General features: G+C 33.5%; 1 protein-coding gene across 2 annotated transcripts in view; it reads right to left on the bottom strand.

Moving 5' to 3' along the window:
- Positions 1-349: 349 nt before the first annotated feature.
- Positions 350-19147, bottom strand: part of LOC145673221 (uncharacterized) — a 113803-nt gene continuing 95005 nt past the window's right edge. For both annotated transcript variants that reach the window (XM_081742710.1, XM_081742711.1), the window contains 5 exons: positions 18931-19085; positions 15061-15199; positions 10603-10791; positions 8186-8326; positions 350-2104 (listed from right to left, as the gene is read on the bottom strand). In XM_081742710.1, coding sequence (XP_081598836.1) covers positions 1958-2104; positions 8186-8326; positions 10603-10791; positions 15061-15199; positions 18931-19085 — 771 coding nt within the window. In that variant the 3' untranslated portion in view covers positions 350-1957. The remainder of the gene's footprint in view (positions 2105-8185; positions 8327-10602; positions 10792-15060; positions 15200-18930; positions 19086-19147) is intronic.

Below are 19147 nucleotides of genomic sequence, written 5' to 3'. Positions count from 1 at the left end.
ATTTAATGGCATGATTTATTATATGTGTTAATAAAAAAAAAAATGTTAAACATGTTAGTTTCCAATAGTGTTTTAAGTATTACAGTAAACAATTCTGTGATAACCTATAAAGGTGATTTTTTTTTTATGTAAGAAATTTCAAAATATTTGCTTTGTGTTTGGGCATCGTATCTTTGATGGGTCGTCATTAAGGCTTGTCCGTATTTTGGATCAAAAAATTATGGCAACCCTACCTATACTTCATTGAAGTGTTAACATTGGTAAACAAGTACCAAAACCAGATAGAATGTTGTAGTTTTATACTTTTTTATGTTACAATGAAAGAACTGTCTTAACACAAATATTTAAGTTATTTTAATTTAAATTTTATTATTTACAATGTACTTAGATTATTGTCATTTTACATAAGATTATGTTTACAATAGAATAAATATAACAAATACTGTTATTACAGAAAACAGAGAACCATTTTTTTTTAAAGTTAACGTCTTTTGGCAGCTAGCAACCGACACTATACATTACTTTTCAGTTGTTGTGTCCAATGTGTAAACATTATTACATACCGCATGTTTATAGTTTGTATAAAACGTTCATTATCACAAGATTCAAGATAATTTCGAAATCTTGTCTTCTTAACGGATTTTCACCTCGCTCTCATTGTCAAAATAATTGATCAAATAAAAGATTTGTCAAGTTCGCTGGAATGAAATTAATATTTACCTTAAAAATTACACCACTTATTTACACATATTAAATATATATATAACTTATATATTCGTTGGGTAGGAAAATACTAAGCAAAGGCGCAGGGTTAATTGCTTTATATAAAATCAACATACTGTCAGTATATTGGAACACAGAATAAATATGTATAAATAAAGGTATAAACTCTATGATAAACATTGTTATTATGGAAATAGTTCACAAAAACGCACTAAAATACTTTAGAAATGTACGGAAGACATTTTTTAACAGTACTGAACTGTTGGAAGCGAATAAAATAAAAGCAATAGGCAATTTAACTGTATTAATGGTTGTAAAATAAACAAAAAACGAACAAAAAGGACGATATAACGTATAAACTGATTGATTTAACATACGTGTCTACATCTTGTACAAGGGCAAAATTTGTGCATAGACCTAGACCTTCCGATATAATGAAAGGTAGAATAAGTAACTAGCTATATATTCGCTCGCTTTTAAGTACAAAATATTAATCTCTCCTTGCTAGTTTCTCTTCACAACTTCCGTAATACTTTCGTCCACATTTGAAGAAAAAAATATATAATTCAAGAATAAACTTCAATGCGACTGGTGTTCACAATTCCTCTACAAACTAAGACATATATAAAAATCATGTATCTTTTTTTACTAAATTATTCAACCTATACAAAAGACTTTTTTTTTAAATCAATGCACGCTGCTGGTTGCATATATTATGTAGTAGTCTTGAAAATGTTCCTGCACATTACATATAGTATTCATATGCATAACGCGTTAAATGCTGACGATGGTAAATATCAGAACTTTTCTATACTAAAAAATATTGAGCGCAACCATTATATTTGTTTTGTTCTTGAAAACAAAGTTATTTTGTATATAGGAATTAAGATATAAACTTACTTCCCAAGATTTCCGACAGGAACAATAGATAATTAATATTATACATAGCCCGACTCAAGCTGTTTATACACAATTTACAAACTGAACACTGTATAATTCAGTTTGAAGAAATAAAACTGCTTCTGTATAATTAAGCAGTCCATTAAAACATTTTTTAATTTGCCTCCGCAAAGATCTTGTGAGCCAGCACAAGGGACTGATCTTTAAAAAAATCAAAGAAAGCTTTATCCTAATCCTTGCAGATGAAGGCTTTCGACTGAAATCAAAGTCATCATCATCATCATCGTAATCTTCTTCTTCTTCTTCTTCTTCTTCAAGTTAATCTCGAGTGACATCAATCTGTGGCGTTAGGATTTGTGTAGCTAAATCCTTGGAACTGAGTTTGATCCATCGATTGAAGAATTTCTTTATCAACAGGCGTAAGTTTTGCCTTTTCCATGGTAAATGCAGTGTCAAAGTATTTCACATCCAACGGATGTTGCTGTAAAAGAATAGAAAAAAAAATAAGTACAGTTATTTGTGATTTTACAGTATATAACATTGCAAATACTTAGGCCTATAAAACATTTAACTCACAAAAATAAATTGCACAGTTATAATTTATTTGTGTTATACTCTGGTATATACATTTTAGATAAAAAGAGACAAACAGCCTTTTTTTTTTTTAAAAAAAAAATCATTGAAATCTTCTAGTTTATCGTCCCAGGATTATGCCCTTTAGGCTAATGAAAACGATGATTAAAGCAAGTGAATGATGACGGAAGAAATGGTGAATTGGGAATGTGAGAGGAAGAGAAAGGTATCCCGAAAAAATCCACGGATATGATGTTGTCCACTACAAACTTACTTGGGCGGGGATTGAACCAAGGACCCCACACACAGAGGGTAAGCGCTCTACCACTGAGCCACTAGTGCCTCCAGCCTTCTTTTGAGTTTGATCATCTATCAATTCGTATGTATTATCTTTGGACTTTTTTTTTCTCGTTATAAGCTGATTATAATATACATATAATGTAGAACAGGGTTTCTCAACCTGTGTAGTCGGAATTCGTAGGAGGTTCGCGGAATAATGCGAAAAAGATGAATGTAATTAGTATCTAGTAGCGGAAAATTATAGATTTAAAGATTAATTTGATAGACATATTTTTATTTGCATACTTCTTGTCAAATACAGCAAAGAATATTAAAGAAAATTTTAAACAAATTATAATCATTTAAAAAAACAATTAGAATTAAAAAAGGAAGGCGATGAGCACTAATAATAAAAAAAAGTTTCTTACAAATTGGAATTTATTTATGGGGGGGGGGGGGTCGCTGACAAAAAGATATGAAAAAAAAAGTGTCGTGATATGAATAAGTGGAGAAAGCCTAATGTAGAATTTCAGTCCGCCTTATTTTATGCCAATACATTCTTACGGGAGTTTGTTTCCAATTACAGATTTTATATACACACAATTACTTTCAATTTTTTGAAAAAAAAAAAAAAAAAAGATTACACTTTGTTGAAAAAGTAAAGGATATGTTGAGTAATCCTTTACTTATTCAACTGCATCATGTAAAATTCTCATAGCTATCTGCGTCAATCGTTTGAGTGACTTTTTAATTGACTTGGCCTACCAAAACAAACTTTATTATTATTTCATAAATAAAAAAATGTTATCAGCTGCATTATGTTAAAAACCATATAGATAATCTACATTAAGAAAAATAGAAAAATAATATAATAATCTGAAAGAAAAAAAATAATCTAAAAGATCCACTTCAAGTTTAACTCTTCAACCCTGTAACATTACTTAATTACAAAAAGCACGGTTTATTTAATATTTACCTCATATTTCCATGACTATCAGTTTCTATCTATTTGCTCATTTCGATTCTACTTTTCGTTCTATAACTTTTAAAATCATTGTAAAATAAATCGTGTGCAGACAGGAAAGAGAATCATGGGAAACGTATTTTTATAAATTTATAACGAGTGCCAATACTCGCTGGAGTTTCCACCCACTTGCACTTCTACGGACATGTATAAAGCTGTCACTGGGTCCGAGACAGAAATGTCTCTCATTCTAAATAACACTGTCCCCAATTCTTTTGCTACTGTATTCTCTCCCAACATCATTCATCTATCGTCTTTAACTTGCTGGAAGAAATTGTTATTTATTTATCTATGTACTGGAACCGTATATGTAGCAAAATACTCTGTTAAGTAGCAGGTTGTTATTTGTCTCTTTCCTAATGGTGAGTGGTGGTGACACGTATACTCTTTACGGACATACACATGTACTACTTGTAAATCCCCGTATAAATCAATAGGTAAAAAACAAATAGAGTGAAGTACTAAACACCGCTAAATCTTTATGTTTCACTGCTTTAGCCCCAAGAGTTCAATTTTAGAAGATGAAGACAAAGCTTGTGAACTGCACGAATTGGATAAAAACAAATCGTAGGTGGAAACCAAAAAATAATATTAAAAAATTACGTTTAAAACAATATTTTTTTCTGAGTTTCTTCCTTATTTTACACAGCTGAATTGCCCGTTCTTTGCACAGAGAGAACATGTCATGGAAAATGTTTGAATCTTTTCTCCGCTTAGAACACGCATTTTTATAAAAATGTAATGATAAACATCCCTAAGACAGGCCCGCAACCAGCCACAGAGGTTTTGGGGGGCCATGAATATGTTAGAGGGGGCCAAGTCACTATAAATTCTCTTACATATATCTAAATTGTGTTTTTTGTGTTGAGATCTGGAGGGGCTACGAAACGTTTAGGGAGTACACACACCCCTAGCCCCCCTCTGGTTGCGGGCCAGCCCTAAGATAATATATTTTTGGCATAAGTCTTTGAACTTTTCTAGTATTTAATCAAAGAAACTTGATAAAAACCTAATTCGAGGTGGGTGATAACTATATAATATTCCAAAATTCATTTCACACGATTCAGCGTTTCCGTGATTCGATCACGTTCACGGTTCCGTGATTCGATCATTCGATCAGTTTTATATCAATATATTAGATTGAATGAACATTTTCAAGACGCCATCCTACATTGCAATCTAGGTCGAGCTTTACTGAAAGAGTGCCAATGTACTTCAACTGCGTGCTTGCAGTGGTGTTTTATTTTTGAAAGGATAGAAATGTTGCATGACAGGTTTGCTTTTCAATTTTGATATTGTTAAATTAAAATACAGTTATTGGTTTACATTCTAGTGTATCCCAAGGACATTGTTTAAAATTACGAAATACAGAAAATCCCAGCATATCTAAGTTGTTTTACGAGTTATACAATGAAGAAATAACTTACACTATAAGATATAGTACATTCAATATCTCAATAGCTGCTTTGTATATCCTCTCATAAATTGACAGATTATGTTCTCTGACGTTAAAAAGTACTTCATATGACAAGTATTCACACGCAAACTCATTAAGTGTTTTGGGAGATTAAAACATTTCTATTATTTGATTACAAATGTGAAAAAGAGTAGTGTTTTTGCAAGTCATTCTCAAGTTTTTTACTTTATGGAAAAGATCATTCAGTGTACACACAGTTGGATTTAATCCTATAAAAAACAGATATACATGAATTCTTGCTTCTTCATGCTCAGTTTTATGTCTGCTATATTTACTTTTTTTCCCCTTGATTTTGTTGCTAGATGCTTTGTCATTGCCTCACCGCATGCATACTGTATTTATTTATAGGTAAATTGTGTTTTGTGTCATCTTGACAAAACTCCTCATCCCTCTATAAAATGTTCTTGAGCTACGGATATATCCCTGTCATAGTTTTCGACGTCAATTGAGTACTAAGGAAAAACGCGTAATACTACAATTTGCTTTTAAAAACATATTCCTGCAGTGTTGCCAATACATAACTCGTATATGAATTATCTCGAAACATTTCTTTTCCTTTCCTTAGTATTGCTTTTGCTAGAAAAGAATTATAAATTATCTTTTTGATTCTTCCTTTTCCTTCTCTTCGTTTACTATGGAAGAATCAACTTCAATAATAGGGCAGAAAAGTATTGTGTTTAGAACCAGTAGTGTTGCTAAAACATTGACTCAGAAAGTCACTAAATTAAAGATGAAATGACTGCAATTTCCAGTAAAATGTCGCTAAAAATTAAAGCTATAATACTTCCGTCACAATTAACATTATATAAAGTACTAACATTATACATTTAAATATAGAAATATGACGAAAGAAAAACCTGTCACTAGTCATGGTTTCAGAAGCTTTCCCTGGTTGGAAGGAACTTTGAATAATAGGGGTGCAAAAATACTGGTGGCAACGCAGGTTGAGCACGATCTGAGAAATGATCCAGGGATATTTAATAGTTTCTTAGGAGCGACGAATTTCACCGCGGGACACTCCCTGAAATCACTCTCTAAACTTACTCCAATTTAAGTCTCGCATCTACAGCTAATTTGTTTGCTATTCATGCTATGTTACTTGTGTCTTTCAACGGAAGCTATGCAAATTACAGAACATTGAAGATTAGAATTGTTTTCTGTTAGAGACCAAGGGGTAAGAGAAAATAAAGTGCGGTTGTGGGAGGGGTGGTAACGTTACATGTTTGACCAACTACTTCTTGCTTATACTGATTAAAATAAACAAAAACAAAAAGAAAGAAATGTATGAAAAACTAATAGTGCTTTATAAAAACTAATAAATATACAAGAAACTAATAGTGCTTGATTACAGAAATACAAACTGTCCGAAACTCAAGTCGCTAGATTTTTAAATAACTTTCCAAATCAGCATTTAAAAATCGCCAAAAAGTCGCTAATTGGAAAAATGATATTTGTTCTGTTTCTATCATGGAAATCGAATTCCCTAGATTTATGGACTTTCTCCCTAAATTGGCAACACTGTTTAGAACAGAGGTTCTCAACCTTGTATATCTGGCGTCATTCTTCGTAAACCTGCATACTTGACGCTGCCCTCTCCTTCCCACTTGATCATACGCATTTTTTGCCTGAACCGTACTGCGATTCAGAAGTAGCATAATTCTCAAATCTTCAATAATAATAATAATAATAATAATAATAATAATAATAATAATAATAATAATAATAATAATAATAATAATAATAATAATAATAATAATAATAATAATAATTTACCCTTACTTGATACGTTTTTTTTATGTCAATGTTGTACACTGAAATGTTATTAGCTACTCATTTTTTATAATTTTGTAAAGAATTTCAATTTGGTTAATTATTTAATTTTCAACAACGTCGATATATTGAATAGGAATAGGAAAGACATGTAGCATTTGCAAAGTTTGCTAAAGCTAAATTGTAAATGATGGTTACAACTGGTGGCTTTATTAATAATTTCACAGTTTATTTCTGTAAATAGCTTGTATCTTCTTTGCTTGTTCTTCAAGCCACCCACGTTCGGTAAGACTGATGTAGATGGATAGTTAACAATTAGAGTTTGTGAGTTCGATTCGAAGGAAAAGTCTGTCGTTTTGAGTTACTAATGATTTCATGGAGTGAAAACTCTGCCCGGGATATTCTTCTAGGAGTGACACTCATATCCTAAATTCTCCTAGGAGTGGTGCTCATACTCCTGACAGTGACGCAAATTCTCCTAGGAGGGAGACTCGTACTCCTACCAGTGACGCAAATTCTCCTAGGAGTGACGCTCATACTCCTAACAGTGAGACAAATTATCCTTTAAGAGTGACACTCACACTCCTAATAGTAACGCGAATACACATAGGAGTGACACATACACTCCTAATAGAGACGTACATTCAGTAAGTTACTACTTGTAACGAATCGTATTCTTTGTTTAATGTATTTACTAAGAATAGATGGTTTCTCCTACCTCGTTCGAAAGACAAAAAAAGTTTTGAAATTGAACGTAAAAATCATTAAAACTAATAAGGAAAAAATTAGTAGCTTTCGATAGTTTTATTGCTTTTCAGTTTGGAGTTCTCACCCCCCAAAATCGGGAGTATCTCGGTAATGATCAAATACATCAAAATGACGAGACGAATGATTAAGATAAGTAAATGATGATAGAAGAATTGAAGGAATGAGAATGTGGAAGGAAATTGGATTGCCGCGAGAAAACCCACGGACATGATGTTATCCTACACAGATTACTTGATGTGGATCGAATCAGGGATCCCATGCACCAAAACTAAGCGCTCTACCACAGATCCACCCAGGGCCGGATTTACATATAAGCTAAACAAGCTATAGCTTAGGGCCGCACTCTCTTTGGGGCCCTCAAAATTCAAAGAAAACAACTGGATATACATTTCCAAAATATAAGAAAAATAAATAAAATAAATCTACATATAACAACAGTACTTCATGTTGTGTAGATTCATATGATATAAGTAATAGGGCCCTTTCTGCTAGGTTGCTTCCTAAAATATCACTAGTTTCTTCATTTCTGTTATAGGGTGCCTACGTTCATCTTGATGCTTAAAGGGCCTCATTCCCCTCAATAGCTTACGGCCCCACTAAACCTAAATCCGACTCTACTGGACCCACCGTGTCGTGTTCCCTACCAAATATATACTAGCAATATAACTTACCACTCTCGGTTTAAATGGTGGTTCCAGTTCCTTTCTTTCCAGTCTGTCCCAATGAATGGACTTGAAAAATGGCTGGTCGCAAATATCACCGTATGGACAGCCAGGGGTTCCGAGTCTTTTGGATGCATCTTTCTCCAGTAACTGTAGAAATAACACAAAACTTATTACGATACACTTTCTTTAAAAAAAAAATAATAAAGTTCGTATAAAATTACATAACTTGTTTATAACTTATGTATTTACAGCTTTTTTACAGGGTGATTTCCGTCTCGTATAGCCTGTGTGCTTAAAAACGACGTAAAACTCCGATCAATTGATCAAGATACTAGTTAGTGGTGGTTCCTGAGGGAAATTGCACAGGTAAATATTGTAATTTTCTCGCTGCAAGATAAACGAAGAACACTTTTCAAACCTAAGTATACTTTAACACAAGAATTAGATTATCAGGAAAGGTCTTTTCGCTCAACACGTGGCGATACATTGTTATTTTTACCGATATGACTTTCATCCATGGTTTTCTTCATATTTAATAAAAATAAATAAACAAAATGCAGAAAAGATAGTTACTGACGTTGTGAGTTCTTTTAATCGAAATTTTGTATAACGTCTAAAATTATTTTGTTCATATTCCATAAATATTTAATTATTAACCCTAGAATAGCTTTTTCCTCATTTTTAGGAAACCAGGAAGGAGTGTTCATTGGTCTATTCTTTTCATTTTTCTTAAGGTAAATGTAAAGGTTCGAAAATCAGTAATAGATGGCAGCACATGACTCCTATCTATTCAAAGAATTTTGCAGGGAGGGACAATACTAAAACTAATTCAATCAAATTTAGCATATTAATGTTGTCCAAAGATAAGTTACATAAAATGTCCACTGTGGCTCAGTGGTAGAACGCTCACTTCTAGCACGTGAGGCCTTATTCCGATTCCAGATCCTATCAAGTTGGTTGTGTGGTGGAGAATTTCCTCCCACTTTCAGCTTTATCATCCATTTCCTCATTATTTTCTCCCATAGTGTCGCTGCAAAATCATAGAATGTTATAACGTTTAAAAAAGAAAAAAAGAAAGTCGAATAAATATCAACCTGAGTAGTCTTTTGATATTCTGTTTCTTCTATTGTTGAGAGCATTTTATTTTACTTCTCACGAACATGCTACCAACAACGAAACTAACAAGGAAAATTATAAAATGAACTAATGCTAATGAGAGATGATGGTAGAATTGATGAAATGAGAATGTGGGAGGAAACGGGAGTACCCCGAGAAAACTCATTCACACAATGTAGTCCACCATAAACTAACTTGGTCGGGATCGAACTAGGGACCCCATGCACCAGAGGTAAGCGCTTTACCACCGAGTGATAATCCATTATAAACAGTGCACCCAGTGGTAACAACCCGTGGGAAAAATCCTATATTGTGGGATTTTTTGACAATGATTTCTTGAAATGCGATAAAGGGAATTTTCGTAAAAATTGGCAGAATTCATGGGATTTTTCATATATATATATATATATATATATATATATATATATATATATATATATATATATATATATATATATATATATATATTCCAATTGTCTATGGGTGAATAGATAAATGAGCCTTCATTAAACATGAAAATGCAAATTGTCAAATTTCGTTGCCATAAAATGTGTTAGTGTAACGTTAATTGTACTTAGGTAGTCAAAAAAAAAAAAATGAAAGAAAAAATAACGGAAGAAAATAAAAATAATTAATTGGAGAAAATAACTGATATACACTAATTTCATTGTTCGTGTATTCAGAGTTTTTCGAAAGTTTTGATATTAGTATAGCGTGGGAAATTCAAGAGGAAAATGGGACTTTCTCTTCTCAAGATGGAATTTTATAACGTTTCAGGCTGGTATCACTCAGTGGACGATGCATGATGCAATCAGAGGCGGATCTAGAAGGTAAAAACTGGGGGCAGCCAGACCCCAGACTATGATAGATATATCACGAGTCTAGTATACACTTTCAAAAATATATAAATGAAAGCTTAAATTATTCTTGTCACTCAAAAACTGGGGGAGCCTAGGCCACCCGGCCCTGGGCTAGATTCGCCTCTGGATGCGATGTGCTTATAGCAACTGCACGGGTTAGTTTCTTATTATTATTCAACTTGTCTTTGGAGAATGTTTGAATAATGAATCTTCACCTCTTGAATTTGATTCAATTATTTTAAATACTGACGGCCCCTACAAAATACATTGAAAAGAAAGAATGCACGTCACGTAGTGCCATCTATTGACTATTAGCAATCCTTTAAACTAACCTTGGATGAGTATTCCAGCAATAATTTTACAGTATGGTATGATTCGTGACCCACTTTAAGAAATAAGAGCAAGAAAATTTAGTATGGTGACCTGTACCATCTATTTTTTGCTTACCATTACTAGAATCCCCTTGGCTTCTTTGCTAAGGAACCGTGGATAATAAGCTTGTTCATTGCAGATGGACCAGAACAATTCATCTTCATCTCCTCCGTTGAATGGTGATTGTCCAATCAGCATTTCGTATAAAAGAATACCAAATGACCACCAGTCTACGCATTGATTGTACTTCAATCCTTTGATAATCTAAAAAAGAAAAAAAATATTGTTATTTGTTGAGTGTTATATGTCACATGGTATTTCAAACACATTGTTTATGGACTTCAAATGAGTTTACGTGCGTTGGTAACTCAGGTTATAATGCAAGAAGAATCTGCAGATTTATGCATCCTCGAATTTTGAAAAACATATAGAGTTATTACTTGTAATATACCTATATTTGGCATAACTTCATTCATTCCTCTGGAGAACAGGAAAAAGAAGAAATATTTCGATGGTTTAACCATAATCAACTACGATTCCTTTTTTGTTACGGTTGCTAACGGAATTTCTCCTGTTCTTCCACTTTGATTAAATTTAGGAACTCACATCTCACTATTAAAAATAAAAACAGCGAAGCGGAGACTTAAATGATAAGATACAGGTAATATCTCAATTTTCTTATTCTTAGTTTTTTTTTTTTTTTTTTTTTTTTTTTTTTTAAAGAACATATCTTGAGATTTTCTGCATTCGACCAGTATAACTATACAGTGCGTAGTTCACGTGGTATCATGATACAATCAACAGACTGTTAAGAGGAACGGATGTTGATAAAATGATTGAAGATAACTTGCGGTTTTACAGAAAGGAAATGATTTAGCACAAACTCCAGGAAAGTAGCTCTATAAATAAATAAACATATAACACGCTTAGAAGTGAGATAAATATATATTAGGCTACGCAAATATACTAGGAATTAGGTAACATTAAAGGTGTCCCAACATTTCAGAATTTTGCTAAAAATGAAATAACGATGAGCAATATGTTGGAAAGTACGGCGTTTGTAATTCGTCAAATTAACTAATGCTGTGGAAACGATAAGATATTATCTAAGGGATTTTAATTGGGTTTCAGGTGGATATGCCTGCCACGGGACAATATTTGGATGTCAAAAGTTGTATTTTGCATTCTCCTTCAAATAGCCCAGACACGGGCGGGTACAGGGTGTCCACGGGACGTCAACTAGTGGAAATGGGACATCCCAAGACTGACGCCCCATGGACGTCCAAGGGACGTTCTCTCCTGTGTGGGAGGTCAATAGGCATTGTTATTCTGAGCTTTCTCCATTTACCATCAATATATTTATTCATAATTGTTCCCTGGTATTTGTTTCCTCCTTTAGACTGCGTGCCACAGGAGAAACTTCGGAACACTAAAATAGGGATTAACATAGAGTTCCCTCGTCCCCGTGGCTGTTATAGTTAGCACACGTGCCTTTAGTGAGCTTTCTCGTTATTATTTGGATAGGTACGTGCCTTTGACGTAAGATACCTGGGTTCGATTTCCGGCGGGAGTTAATGTGGTTTGTATCTAACATTAAACCGTACGTTCACCTGTCATATACTCTCGCTTCTGAATGGAACGCCAAACTTAAATTCTATCCAACGACCTTTGATATAGAAGGACTAGGTTCGATTCCCATTGAGAAGTCCTGTGATTAGGATTTAATGGTAATTTGTAAGTTCATGTCTCATACCTCCTCGGTGTTGAAAGGGACGTTAACTCAAAACCTAACCAAAGATTATTTCATTTCATTCTTCCCTGCAATTTGATTATAAATATATATTTCATAGTACGTACTGTAGGATTTTGAGACAGAATGTCCACAAATTCTCAGTTTCACGAGTTGAATGCTTCAGACTCCATGCAAAACTTCGAAAAGATATCCATTTATAGTTATTGAATTTCACGTAATTCTAGAATTTATTTCATTATATTCACTTGAACATTTGAAATTGGGAGGAGATATTCAAGATAACATGAAGTATTTCGAAATTCTTTTAATACTGCATTGAAGCATTTGCGCATTAAAAATTCACAAATAAATGTATTGATAGACTTTGTTGAATCAAATAAGGAATCACAGTAGTGTTCAATGTGTGACTTATGACCCGGAAATAGTCAAACCTGTGACCTGGTAAACACAAAATTTCATATTTACACGGAGAATCTCGAGATCGATAACGAAATTCTAATCTGTATATTTCTCCTACTGTACATCTCTTTTCAGATGTATTTTTGTTATCTTTTGTGTGAGTGTAAATAGCACCACACTGAAAGATAACTACAAGATCCATCAATGTGTAAGCGCGTGAGAATGATAAGAAAAGCTACACGTTTATGTTATGAGAGATGTTAAAGTCTAAGAAAGCGATTTTCTAAAGCTTGTAGAACATGAGCAATACCTCTAAGCCCCAAATAATATTTTGATAAAGTTTTCTTCTATAGTCTCTTTAAAACCATTATATTATTTTTGTAGTATGAGGAGAAAAAACATGACATTATATTTGAAATATTTAAGACATTGTATGTTGGAGAGGAAATTGCATTGGAAATCGAATACGTGAATATTGGAGTTCGAGTGCTGTATAACATTAATCTACCATAAACTTCTGTACTAAGTCATCATGCAATTTCGGCTGCTTCCAGGTCATCAGGGTTGTTTGAGTCATGAGGTCTGTCTAGGTCACCTAATCAAATTGGGTCTAAGAAGTGATGCCCAGATCTATGTCGCAGATAAAAATCGTGAACCAGGTGATCCGGTGTGACATGACTAGAGACGAAAAAAAAAAAAAAGGATTTTTAAGGTTAAGAACGGAAATTTTCAAGTTTTTACTTTTGTGACTGTTCTGTTCAAGTACTATTTCTGCTTCCTTGAATAGAAATGGATTCTACAATTAAGAAAGTGCGTTTAAAACAACCAGCACTTGTAAGTTCTACGTTCAGTATGGGACTGGCTGTCTTGATTGGTTTTCAAACTGCAATTGGTTACCTGCAACTGTAAGTTATGCAACCCACAAACCCCAAGTGCTGTTTTGGTTGCCTAAACATTTTATCAAGTATCTAGAACTTATACATCTTGTTAGGCACTGTGCTTTCTTAGTTGCCTAAATTCAATCTGGCAGGCCTTTTTTTTTGGGGGGGGGTTAAAATCTTGCTTACATCCTGCTCTCCGTTCGAGAAATATTTTATCCTGAGCTTCAGAGAGTTCAGTTTAGAAAATTAAACCAATAAACGGTTCTTTTGGATGTGACAATTTAACATCATTATTTACAGAATTCTTTCTTTCTTCACTGTTATGTCGTAAGATTTTTGGAATAATAACTTGAGGGTAGCGTTTTAAGCATTCTCCCTCTCGAATGTTAGCAGCCTCAATGAATGTAATATAATTATAGTTACAATGAAGATTTACTTTATTCATACATTTTAAAGGATGATTTTGTTTCAGCAAATCTAATACACTTTCAGAAAACTTATTGATAACACTATTAAATTTTTTACTACAACATTTTTGACGTCGAATATTAAACTAATAACTCTACAAACAATTCGTTGAACCTAGAAAATCTACTGTGTCAACTAATTTGCACTTTTTCTATGATATCGAATAACCGATTTTCTCTGATCCTTGAATTTTTTCGGGATTTTCTTTTTATTGATTTGATTTGATTTGATTTTGAGTTTATCGTCCCTCTCAGCAGCCAGGGTGTATGAGACATGGACCTACAGCTTAATGTGGGATTCAAACCACATGACCTTCCGCCGGAACAGATCCCAGGTCTCTCGCGATAAAACTGTGGTGGACAAAATCGTGTCCGTGAGTTTTCTCGGGTACTCCTGTTTCCTCCCACTTTCCCATTCCACCAATTTTTCCATCATCATTCTCACGCCTTAATCATCCATTTCCCTTACCCTAATACGTGGGACGTTAAACTGAAAGATTTTATTTCAATTTTAATTTCCCACGTCCAAGTTGTGTATGCTAATTGTTTAGCCATGAGAAATCTCTTTTCTTTCTACAATGCAGTAATTAAATGTTTCTTTGTGTTATAATAGCTAAGATATAACAAAGATAAAACGTACTATTTACCTCTCTACAAAAATAGAAATATTCAATTTTAAAAAAGCCCAGGAGTTCCCAGGGGAAAAAAGGCCGCGGAAAACGTTTCTTTTCAAAAAAAGCAATTTTTATTCGAGACTTTAATCCTACTCACAATCCATTTCAGCGTTGATGTGTAGACACTATAGGAGATGAGTATATCTACTTATTGCAAAATCATGGCCTAAGCTGAGTGATTTCATATGGAAAGCTTTCGAGTATCTCCTTAAACTTTCCGAGAACAACTAGCCGAAATCAAAATCAGTTACTCGAGAGATCTTTCAGAGTAAAACACTATTAATTAAAGTCAATGCTTCCAGCTTGCTTTCTGTTTCTATTACAAACACTGAACTGAGCAGAAACAAGATTAAACCAACCTCTGGTGCCATATAATCAGGGGTCCCACAAAACGTATCCGCTGTGCGATCCAAATAGATCTGCAATTTGCACATTCCGAAGTCTGCTATTCTTACATGACCGTCGAAGTCCAGAAGAATGTTGTCGAGCTTCAAGTCCCTGTTGTAGAGTAAAGTAATATATTAGTTATTTCTTCACAATATTTGTTATACTATCAAGTATTTATGCCAACTTTATTTAGGCTTATTACTAATTTAACAAATTTAAACAATTAATAAGTTGTAATAGCTTATACTGTAGAAGAGTATATCAAAAATGGCATATACTGTACAATCAGTGTTAGAAGTGAAAAAAAAAAAAAAAAAAAACAGGGGCAGTATGTTTTATTACGATTCTGACTCGACGTACCGGCTATCTAAATGTTAAAATGCAGTGAGAGTATGTTGCAAAAAAGATTACATTTCTATTTACATAATGACTGAAAACCATTGGAGAGCTGGGGGGTCAGTATATGGAAAGACTTTGATACCCCGCCAACTTTCTGAAGAAAAAAAAAAATAAAAAATATCCCCTTATGTTGTACTATAGATAATTATACACAAAAATGCTTAAAAAGCGAATGAGGATATTAATAATTTCCTGCAGGGAAACTTCCGGTCCTTCAACTCGACCGTAGGGCATTCCAAACCCCAGGAAGTTCCGCCCCCATACCAGACAACACCTAAATCCGCCCATGCTCAAAACACAGCATTTATATGCATTAAGGCAAAAAGACACTTACACACACATACATAACAAAGAAACAATTCAATATGGCACATCAAAATATAAACTAGGTGAACTTCTTTGAAGATAACTCATTTTAAAAACAAAAGATAACAAAAATATCGGTGTTGTCAACTTGAAAATTATTTCTACATAAGAAATAAAATCTTTTTACGTGCAAAGCTATTCGTCAATTAATGTGTATAAAAATGGATTTATTAAAGGTATTTTGCATCTAGTTTCCCAAAATGGTATGTTTTAATCATTGTAAAAACACAGATGGTATGCCTTCATGACTTAAAATCAAGAGGTGGTATGGCATACCACCGCATACCATCTCACTTCGACCACTGTATACAATGTAATAAATTATATCTGTTAGTACCGCTTTCGAAGTGGAATTGAATTATCATTACAATTTGTTGTATGGTGCTTCTTCAACAGATATAGTATAACATATGCATGCTAGTGAAACAAAATGACCGGTGCACGCTTAATATTTTGGGAAAGGAAGTCCAGCTTTAAAGATGTTTCAAGTTTGAAAATGAAGTTCAACGTTAGTGGAAAAGTGAGTTTGAAACTTAACCTCCTACACGCGTGACAATTACATTTAAATTTGAGACGTGTGGTACAATTTATGATGTGCGCACCGTCATACATCATAGTCATATGTTAAAGCTGTAAGAGTACTGATAGCCGATGATATTTTTATTTAAAATAAATAAACCACAAAGGTTGCAAGTATTTGTTTCTACTTTTAAAAAAAATAAAATAAAATAAGGAACATCCTAAAGCTCCTTTTGGTGTTTTTTTCTGTCGAGTAGCCAGAAGTAGGGCTGTATGCCAGAAGTAGTAGGTATACAGAATTAAATATCGAAAATCAATAGCGATAAAATATCGAAGTTTGATTGATTTTTCGGACATCGAAAAGTGTCGATTTCGAAATATCGAAAAATATTAATATCAGAAATATCGAAAATATTGAAATATCATATAAATCCTAATATCGAAACTCACAATAAATCGAACATTCGATATTTAAAAATTTCTATCAATTCGATATATCGAAATATCGCACAGCAATAGCCAGAACTTGTCAAAGAGGCTCAGAAGGCCAAGAATACTTTCTTTTAACAGCTTCATGAGTCTATTTAAATGATAGAGATAAAATACCTATTGTGCAACTTTTTCTTTATATTTAATAGATTTATCAACATGTCATCACAGAATAGGATAGTATAAGTGTACGTACGCCTGCGATTGTTTGAGCTCTTTCTTTCCATGTTTCTAAGACAGATCAAACAATATCAAAAATACAATGCGTGTCATTTCTTTACTTCCGCATTTTGAAATGAAGCCAGATTGAAATGCATCTGTGATTGACATACAGCCAACAACGTAGGATGTGACTTGCATAAAGACCGTTAAGGAGCCCTGTCTTTTGTTTCCAACTGGACGCAGATGCTTCACCACCGTTGTTTCTGGAGATTAAATTTCTGTCATGATTCACACATTTCAGATTCCTACCATTACTACTACTACTTACTACTACTACTACTACTACTACTACTACTACTACTACTACTACTACTACTACTACTACTACTACTACTATTATTATTATTATTATTATTATTATTATTATTATTATTATTATTATTATTATTATTATTATTATTATTATTATTATTATTATTATTATTTCTGACCTTTTATTTTCACTTAATTATAATCAGGATTCGAACAACATAATCCAGAGCTTTGCAGGTAAATTCTATATTAAGCTGAATCGAACAATGCTATTTACGAGCACTTTTCAGAAAGTCATGTTTTTGTATTGTTTTACTTTCCGAATCGTCATTCCGGACACGTTTATCTATTGATTCTATCCAGTGCTATTAAACGCATGCGAATATTATTTAAAAATGTGTATCTTGCAATTCGGAAGGACGGAGATTCACAAAGACAGAACACTCCTCGTTCACCAACTTCGCATGTGTATTTGATGTTTCCTTTAAAATGTGTTATCCAAAGCTTGCTAAAGTTTTTTCTTTTAATTTTTTTAAAATAATCATCTTCTATTAATATGATTTCAAAATTATACAGAGTGAGGTAGGAACATAGGATATTGTAAGTAATCATAATATTGTAGTTTTGCTTGAAAATGTATTAACAGAGAAACATTCGTAATTACACAGAATTAAACTATAGTAGGAGTAAAAATCACATCTTGCAAATATGTTCATTTCGTTTACGAACTGTTATAAACGTGGACGGAAAATTGCTTTCACTCATTCTTGCAGGCTTCCATCAATTTGGATTAAACTATTTGTTGATGAATACTGTTCTTCAAATCATGTAAGGTATGGGGTTCGGTCTCATAAACGCGTGACTTGAAACATTCCTATAAAAATAATTAGCATTGATCAATCTGGGAACCGAGGGAACCATGCAATATTACCGAGTCCGGTAAGGGCACGCATTTATGTCAACTTCGTAGGTGCAAAGTTCAATCGTTGTAAGTAACCAGTTTCATTCACCTCCTATACAATCATTAACTTGTACGGGTACGAAATATGTCTCACTGTTCGATTACTAATTCGAACTTTCGTAGCATGTCGCCGAGCACAGCGGCGTGGACTTCGCAACACTGCTGTTCTAACTCTTTCAACAACTTCCAAAGTATACACCGTACGTGGGGAACCTAATGATTTGTTTTTTCATTAATGGGCCTCCTGAATCAAGTTTATTACCCGAATGTATGATTGTGTTACGAGAGGGAACAGAGTCATTTCGATAAATTCTAAATCTGCCAGGAAACTCACGCTGAACTGTGGCCACTGATTCACCAATCCTCAAGCAGTTGTATGCAAAAACATGGTGTTCTAATGTCCACGGCTGCTTGATATCGACTGAAAGTGAAATGCTACAAAGAAGCAAAACGCCTCCACTCTCTCAAACGTACCTCCCCCTCCAACAGGCTAAGTATACTAGCCATTTCTCAAGTGCCCTATTTTCCTGCTTCACCCTGTACATGCATTACTCTTATGTAAATTACGTATAACAACTAGAATGTGCATTATAAAATTATTCCATTTTATAATGTTTGTTACAGTCAAACTTACCTATAAACGATACCCTTCTTGTGTAAGAACTTGAGACCAGATATAATTTCAGCAGCATAGAACCTAGCTCTATCTTGTTCGAACCGGCCACTTTGTTGGATATGGAACATGAGATCACCGCCGTTCAGGTACTCCATCACAAAGAAAAGATGCGACTGCAATGTAAAATACGAATTAACATCGTAATGAAATAATACACAGATAATAATAATAATAA

This window comes from Thermobia domestica, chromosome 16, assembly GCF_964235325.1.
Source record: "Thermobia domestica chromosome 16, izTheDome1.hap1.1, whole genome shotgun sequence".
Taxonomy (NCBI): domain Eukaryota; kingdom Metazoa; phylum Arthropoda; class Insecta; order Zygentoma; family Lepismatidae; genus Thermobia; species Thermobia domestica.
This window is presented reverse-complemented; position numbering and strand designations above follow the sequence as displayed.